Source organism: Strongylocentrotus purpuratus, unplaced genomic scaffold (genome assembly GCF_000002235.5).
Source record: "Strongylocentrotus purpuratus isolate Spur 01 unplaced genomic scaffold, Spur_5.0 spur5_scaffold_12, whole genome shotgun sequence".
Lineage (NCBI taxonomy): Eukaryota > Metazoa > Echinodermata > Echinoidea > Camarodonta > Strongylocentrotidae > Strongylocentrotus > Strongylocentrotus purpuratus.
Genome location: NW_022145597.1, coordinates 23,630,579 through 23,638,788, shown reverse-complemented (window position 1 = coordinate 23,638,788; position 8,210 = coordinate 23,630,579). Strand labels below are relative to the sequence as shown.

Sequence of the window (8,210 nt, the reverse complement as noted above, 5' to 3'; positions counted from 1 at the left end):
TGAATGCTTTGATACATTTTTTTTTCTTTATAAAATGGAAAAAAATACGTTTTAAAAAGCCGACCGTAGATTTCAAGATTTTTGGGTCGGTCGCAAAGGGCAATACAACATCTTTTTTTAAAGGCCTAATATTATGCAACGCGCCTAAACCCTAAAAGGGCCGGGTGGACTTTTTTTTGGGGGGGGGGCGGTAACTTTGCGGCATTTTTTGTTCTAGCCCCGTGCTTTCATGACTTTAAACCCAGAGTCTGGCCCATCTTTTGACACCAAAATATTGGAGAATAAAACAAAATTTCAACCCCCTATACTTTAATATACAAACACAACCTGATCATAATTGATTAAAGAGGTGATTATCCATAAAGTACCAAATTTCAAGGTTATATTCGCATAGAGTTACTATATTTTTATGTGCCATATTTCAAGATATCTCATCGTTGCGCGATGGCCAAGATCACCTCACCCCCTTCCTCCGCCTCCCCCTCCCGGCTGTAAGATTGCCTACAAAACTTAGCCTCTGAAGGGTTAAGATTATCGCGTATCAGCAAATGGGACCAAAAAGAAAACAAAATAGACAACAACGCACCTTTTTCACACAACCCTAAATAACGTTCCCTTTTAACTCATTGCTGTCCAGGAACCCGGTGGTCCCTGTATTAAGTCTATGGAAATGAGAAATTTCAGTAGTCAACAGGTTAAGAGTTTAGACTGTCTGCGGGTTCGCGTGCTATCACCATATCGAGCGCCCTCTTTCACACGTTGGATGGTGGCAAACCCCAAATTAGTCGATAAAAAGTAAACATCTGGGCGGGATCTCTTTGTTGATTGAAGGCTACCAATCATTTTGTACATGACAATGGAAACAAAAATAGAAAACAAAGAAAAAAAGCAAACCACAATGAGTACAGATATTCATACATTTAAATCAAAGTATTTTCTCGTTCGTGACGTTAACTACGTCTGACGGACAGGGGAGTACCAATTTCGGAATTCAACTCGTTAAAGGTTTTTCTTTAGTAGTATTAATTTTGCACATCACATAAATGGAAAGTGGATTGAAACCAGAATCACCACAGGTACAAGTACATTAGTTTTTTTTTATTGACTTTAATAATTGTTTGCTTGCCTACTGTTTGAGTGCAAAAAAAAGGGAAAGGGTGCAACATAGAGAAAGAGAGATTAAATAAAAGGAAGACAAATTTTGATCTTTGAGGATTTTTCAGAAAGTTTTTTCAGGGTTTAATATGCGAAAACTTGCTAAAGGTCACACGTTTCGGTCCCTCGCTTGAATGCTTCGTGCTCTCATAAATTTGCGACCCAGTTATAAGATACAGTTCATAATTAAATGGTTAAAAATTTGAACAATACACAATTCGTGTTTTTACTTCGCTCTCTATTTCAAATAGAGAGCAAAGTAACACGAATTGTGTATTGTTGAATTAATAAGTTTTATAGACAGGACTGATTATAAAATAAAGGACACACATTTCAAGTTTTAAATTATTACAGGGATTTTGTGCATGTTTATACACATACAAAGTGCAAGAGGGTAATAATAATAATAATAATAATACTCAGGTTTGGATCACTCTGCCTTTCTTCTTACTTCATTAAGGTGTAGTAAAGTATTATGTGTATATATCTTTTTCAGTTTCAACATAGATACACATGTGTATATATCGTTTTCAGTTTCAACATAGATACACATAATACGCAGCAGTGTTCTGCAAAAACTTGGACTGCTTAGTCTTACTTTTTGTTTTGTTTTGTTTTGTTTTCTTCCATCAGTGTGGACTCTGATGAGCTTAAATTTGTTAGTGTCTTCGGCACTTACAGTATTTCCAAAATGCGTCTGAAAAAACTTGCAAGCAGGCGCAACTTATCAGCTCTGATGGCAGTCATCCTGATGCAGGTTGTTCTGACATATTTGGGCGTACTGTGGGTGGCTCTTGATAACACTAACGCTGAGGGTAATCTATACAAAGTTAAGCGCCAGGACGCGGCTGTCACAAGTTTTGGAGCTAACTCAGCTGAGGACAACAGTGCTCATCTAAAGACGTCTAACCAAAGTAAACTTCCCAGTGAGATTTTGGTTAATGACCCCAAGAATGTCCTGGTCAGTAAAGTTCGAGTGGCAGGAAGTAAATTACTGCTTCAGTTGTTTTCAAAGAGCACGTCTTTTTGTGACGGCAAGATTGAAATGTTAGACAACGCCGCGGCAATGTTCAGGAATGCAGTAGTTGATCCCTCGCTTGCCAGCGCCCAGGCAGAAAGCAGAGCCAGCATCAAGGATGTCCTTTTACAGAAAGAATCGCTGGAGTTTTACCGCCTTAAAAAGGGATACCTCACAGTCGACGATTGCTCCAATGTACCGGCCCCTGAAAGTTTACAAATTGACGGGGAAGATAGCGACCACATAAAAGAACTGAATAAGGCAGTGGCAATTTCAGAGAATCATGCAGACGTCAAACAGCAATATGACGGTGATTTTGTAATCATGATAACACGCTACGAGTATGCCAACGTATACTGGACTGTCGTTGATCTCTATGATGCTTTCCTTATGATGCAACTTTATAATAGAACATTCGACTCAACTGGTATTCTGAACATTGTTGTAAGTTTTGTGTTATCTTTTGTTGTATCTTCCAGAGATAACACAGCGCTAATATTGTTGTAAGTTGGTATTCTGAACATTGTTTTATCCCTGTGTTATCTCTTGAAGGACCGCCTCTATCTTATCTTTGACCATTGATGACACGCCCATTTTTATGGACCCTACCAATCAAAATCTATTTTATATAAGCATGATAAGTAGATCAACCAATAGGAATACTTTATGCCATATCTGAAGATGCGCCTAGCGCATACTAATCTTGGGCGTAATTAGTTATTTGAGCACTTATTACGCGCGTCATCATTTTGCGCTGTTGAATGTGGATCATGAAGACAAATCACGCTTTCACTATATTGGTTAAGATGAGAGCATTAAAATAGTCCTATCCTAGCATGTAATATCTTAGAAAGTTCTCATCTGTGATGTTTCCGGTCAACACACAATCTTCTTCTAACTCGTCTATTGGCACGAAGTTGGTTCTGGGCAAAAAATATTGCCGCCATTATATCACCACGAAAGATACAACAACCCCCTACCTGTTGTAAATATTGTTGTAAATACCATGCAAGATAAGATAAGATAAAAGATACAACAACTTTCAGAATACCAATTATCTCGACATATTATCTCCCGTGCGCATATGCAAATGAGAATTAAATGCCACTTTATTAATAATACGCACAGTTACAAGCGCACCAAAGTATGAGCGCAGGCGCGGCCAATAAGATGAGAGAAAAGATACAACAAAAGATAACACAAAAGTTACAACAATGTTCAGAATACCAACTTTATCTTATCTTCAAAGATACAACAATATTAGAGATAACACAGGGTTCAGAATACCGCCCCTGACCTCTGGCTCTTTGACGCTCACCCACAGTCAAAACTCGATGATATTTTCGACGGGGTGTTCAGGCATGTAATCCGACCGAACGACTTCAACCGCCCCACTCGTTTCAGGAAATTAGTCCAGTGTTTCCAACGAGGGAAAAGCCCTATTCTGAGAAAGATTCTTGAGCCTTTACCTCTTGTGAAAGAATTCAGAAGTCAAGTTATAGCGGCATTGAAAATTGATCCGCTGGCAGATCGCAAAAGGCGTTGCGTGGAGATGCAACTCAACGTGCTCTTTATTTGGCGCAGGAATTATATTGCGCATCCACGAAACCCATCAGGAGTTGTTTCAAGAAAAATTTCCAATGAAGACGAACTATTGAACGTAACAAAAAGTCACTTCCCTAAATACAGCGTCATCGGAGAACAACTGGATGCATATCCTGTGAAGAGACAGCTGGAGGTCATTGGTAACACGGACATCATGATCGGCATGCATGGAGCAGGTTTTGGATTTGTCGTTTTCATGCAGGAGGGATCTGGAGTTCTTGAGATGTGGCCGAAGGGTCTACAGGGAAATTGGCACATGGAATATCTTGCCAAACGCAACTGGCTTTATTACAAATCCTGGCAAAACACCAAAGAGGAAAATGAAGACAGTAAGGAGAAAACAACTAAAATATCCACTGAAGCTGTGAAAAAGTTGGTGGAAGAGTTAAGTGAAAGTGTGTGCTCAAAATACATGTAGGAGTATTTTATAGTATCATCATTCCATCCAATGTTGCATAGGAACAATTGTGAAAGGTGAACTTACATGTACGTCATATTTCACAACTCACTCATTGGCTGATATTACTTACGTGATTTTACTTTATCAACAAAGTGCATGGACATGAGACTTTCTGTAAGTCTTCTCCTTAATGTGTTATTGTTCCTGTAGTTCCCTCAGTGAGTTATATTCAGACTCTAATTTATATGTGGGGTCCCTGTTTAAGCGTTTATCAGTATTATCTGACAACAAATGGGTGCGTTTATTGCTTAAATTTTGAAGGCAGAATGAGCGATTTGTAACGCTCATCGTAAACGCTCATCGTAATCGCAGTTCCACGGTGTACTGTTTATGCTCACTTCTCCGGCTCCTCCAGGCAATTCTCCCTGTGTGGCCTTAATTGGTCTTCCAGCTGGATTCGCAAACCTTCACTGTGCATGCTACGTAGACCCACTAGAGGTCAGTGCGTTGACCCCATTTAAACGCGTTTACAAATTGTAAACGCATCTTTTTGTGAGTTTACGATCGGCGATCGTGATCGCCGTTTTTCGGTGATTCTACAAAAGTGAGCATGATCGCAACCGTGTTTTAAACTAAACGCGTAACAGATGCCTGATTCTGGCCAGAAAAAGTTAAGCATAAACACGCCCAATAATTATTGGCTGTATACTGTATATATCTTGTCCAAAGTGACTGTGGTTCAACCTTTATCAGATGGTAGAACAATACGATCTTTATCATTGGCCAAACTTTTAACTGCTCTACTATACCGGATTGTTGGCTCAGTCAGTAGAGCGTCCGCCCGGCCCCCCCCCCCACTCAGTGTTATTTAGGGTACGCATATGCTCGTACCCTCTTTTTGAAAGCACCCCCTATCTGAGGACTGCCAACATTTCCGAACCCCCCTTTCGCAGGCTTTTTGCGGGCTTTTCCTGCCTTGGAGACCCCCCTAAATCACGAAAAATGCTCTATGTACCCCCCTAAATTCGGAATAATTTCTCAGGATTCCAAAGAGATGAGAGAAAAAAAGAAAAACACCCCCTTTTTAAAGAAATCTCCGGGTGAAAAGTCAAATACACCCCTTTTTTTTTACAAATCTCGGGCCGGACTTTGTTGCACGAAAAGTACCCCTTTACCGGACATTTTGGCAACACGCATGCGGTCATTCCGACCTCTGAGTGGGGGGGGGGGGGGCCGGGAGCGTCCGCCTCACAACCGGGAGGTCGTGGGTTCGAACCCCGGCCGCGTCATACTAAAAGACGTTAAAAGATGGGAGTTGTTGCTACCTTGTTTGGCGTTCAACAATAAGGGATAGAGCAACGTCGATCTGGCGCTGCTCGGTGGGTGCCGGGCTCACGATCAATTGGGCAAAAAGAATTTCCGTTTCGGTTTAATAAAATTTGGAGTGGACTATTAGGCTATTATTATCCGTTCTGGAGAGAATAGGTCTCGGGGGTTTTGCCGACTTTAGAATACTATTTATTTTATTTATTTATTTATTAAAACATCTTTTAACAGGATAACATTGATCAGCTCGCAGGCTGTTTTATACAAATGGTCCTGCATAAGGATGGAAAATACAAATACAAACTGACAATAAGAGTAGTTACAAACAAAATAGCAGTTTTATACAAATGGTAAAAAACGAAAACAACACAAATAGAAAAATTAGGATTAGGGAAAACGAAAAGAGGAGAAAAAAGATAACATAATGCAATATGACATTTACATTATGACATTTTACATTAGAATTAAATATAACAATGAAGTTGATAAACATTTTATGTCGAGATTAAGCCCAATGAATTGTGAATACGGTTTATATTGCATAATTATAAAAGCTAAATATCAAGTTTAGGACGCAATAATGCAATATGACATTTACATTATGACATTTTACATTAGAATTATATATAACAATGAAGTTAATAAACATTTTATGTCGTGATTAAGCCCAATGAATTGTGAATATGGTTTATATTGCATAATTATAAAAGATAAATACCAAATTTAGGACGCAATGTAGGTATTTGAAATTTCTAGGTAATTGGGTTAGCAATCATTATAGTTATTGCATATAATGTTGTAGTAGTGAGGAGAAACGGCAGTGAACAAATTTTATCCATTAAAGGAAGATTTCTTATATTGATATTTAAAACTCTCTACTGAATTGGCATTTTGGATATCATTGGGAAGCTATTCCGATTAACCGCTCTCAGCATACATAAAAGATTGTTTGAATAAGGTTACGTTGGGTTTTGGCAATACTACATTAAGGGAGTTTGCATTTCTTGTGTTTAGGCCATGGCGGTCGAAATACACTTCTATTTCATTTGATAAACGAGGTGGAGCAGTGCCCCTTATACATTTAAACATAAGCATAGCCAGAAAATAATCACGGCGCTGATCAATAGTTTGCCAGGACAGTTTTTGAATCAATGTGTTGCCGCTTGCAAGTTCATAGTCAAATATACCAGTTACATATAGCAGCTCTTTTCTGTAATCTCTGAAGGGGCAGCTAGTAGCTGGCTGGGCAATTCCCCAATACAGATATTGCATAGCAGCGCTCAAAATACACGGGGGCGGTGGGCGATTCGCCCCCTTGAGCTACATAATCGCCCCCGTCAGGTTGCTCACGGGGGCGATTGCAAAATTAAAAATCGCCCCGTGGAATTATAAAATAAAGATTATCTTTTCTGTTATAACTTTAACACAATATTGAGTTTCAATTTTCAAACCTTAAACCAATGAAATGGAACTTAGATTAGCGTGCAAGATAGGCCTAGTTATTACCGATTCAGCTCGCAGTGCAGTGCTGCCGTCATCAGTGGTTATAGGCCTACTGCGCCGTTAGTAGCGGTACGTGTGCACGCTGCCGCGCCATGTCTGCTGGAGCTGGAGGCGATCGCGCAAGGGCAGAAACATGGTCGTGGAGAAGTTTTTCGTTGTGAAAGCGTTAACCCGCTGAAATCTGGTGATTTCAAATGACCAGCAAATAATGAAACTCGACCAGTAAATCAATATTAGGGACTTTTAGATTTGCACGATGAGAACGTGGACTGCAACGTGTGACCTCCTTTTAAGGCAGTGCCAGTGCTTAAAAGGACATGACGTGTGGCTGCCAGTGCCTTAAAAGGACGTAACACGGCCACGTCCATGCAAATCTAAAAGTCCGTATAAAGAAGAAGAGGAAGACCAAGATGTCGTGGAATGATATGGTAACATGGGCAGATCTAGGGGGGGGGGTTAGGGGGTTTAACCCCCTCCTCCCGGCCCACTTGGGCTGCCAAGTGAAAATGTGACATTAAAGCGGGGGGGGGGGGGGGGGAGAGATGCTGGAGAGGAGGACTACTAATCTATTTTATTTTTTTCAGGGGGGGGGGGGGGAGTGAAGCGCCGTTTTAGTATGACTTTCTTTTTAACTCTTACTTTCACCTATCTCAGATAACCCTAAGTTTTTGGTTGCTGCTTTATAATGTAGTTGATAATGCATGATTAAAATAAAGAAAAGAGAGAGAGAGAGAGAGAGAACCACCATCATTTTGCAATGGTTCAGGGTTCGTGTAATGTACATTTGAAACCATTTCTTAGCGTCTCAACCCTAAAAAATAGCAAAACAATTTTTAAGGAAAAGCATTATACTGAATTAAATAAAGATTAATAGCTTTATATTGGATCAAAGTAATACTGATACGGGCTAAAGACAATGTGGTATTTGTATAGAGGTATTTCAAAATGACATTCTGATAATCAACATTTGTTCTGGTATCATAATATATACGCATAATACAACTGATCTTTATGATTTCTTAACGTGACATAGCTTCTTCTCCCCCTGCAAACAAAACAGAAAACAAGGTTATTTAATAAAAGGATCATGTGACAAATAATCATTGTGATTCAAATTGATGCAAGGATTTTTTTAAAAATAAGCAATGCTTTTCACCAGAATCTTCTTTGTAAAACGACTGTGTTGTAAGATCACTTTCAGAT

General features: G+C 39.5%; 1 protein-coding gene across 1 annotated transcript; it reads left to right on the top strand.

Annotated features, from left to right (window-relative positions):
• The first annotated feature begins 1,846 nt into the window (after positions 1-1,846).
• Positions 1,847-4,420, top strand: LOC105445658 (beta-1,2-xylosyltransferase-like). The gene is made up of 2 exons (XM_030981437.1): positions 1,847-2,617; positions 3,456-4,420. The coding sequence occupies exons 1-2, from the start codon at positions 1,847-1,849 to the stop codon at positions 4,194-4,196; spliced, it is 1,512 nt and encodes a 503-aa protein (XP_030837297.1). The 3' UTR covers positions 4,197-4,420.
• Positions 4,421-8,210: the final 3,790 nt, after the last annotated feature.

What these genes read in the sequence shown, in the direction of transcription:
- LOC105445658 (XM_030981437.1), top strand. Translation starts at nt 1,847, where the DNA reads ATGCGTCTGAAAAAACTTGCAAGCAGGCGCAACTTATCAGCTCTGATG. An exon ending in CTGGTATTCTGAACATTGTT is followed by an intron (nt 2,618 to 3,455) that starts GTAAGTTTTGTG and finishes CACAGGGTTCAG; the next exon opens with AATACCGCCCCTGACCTCTG.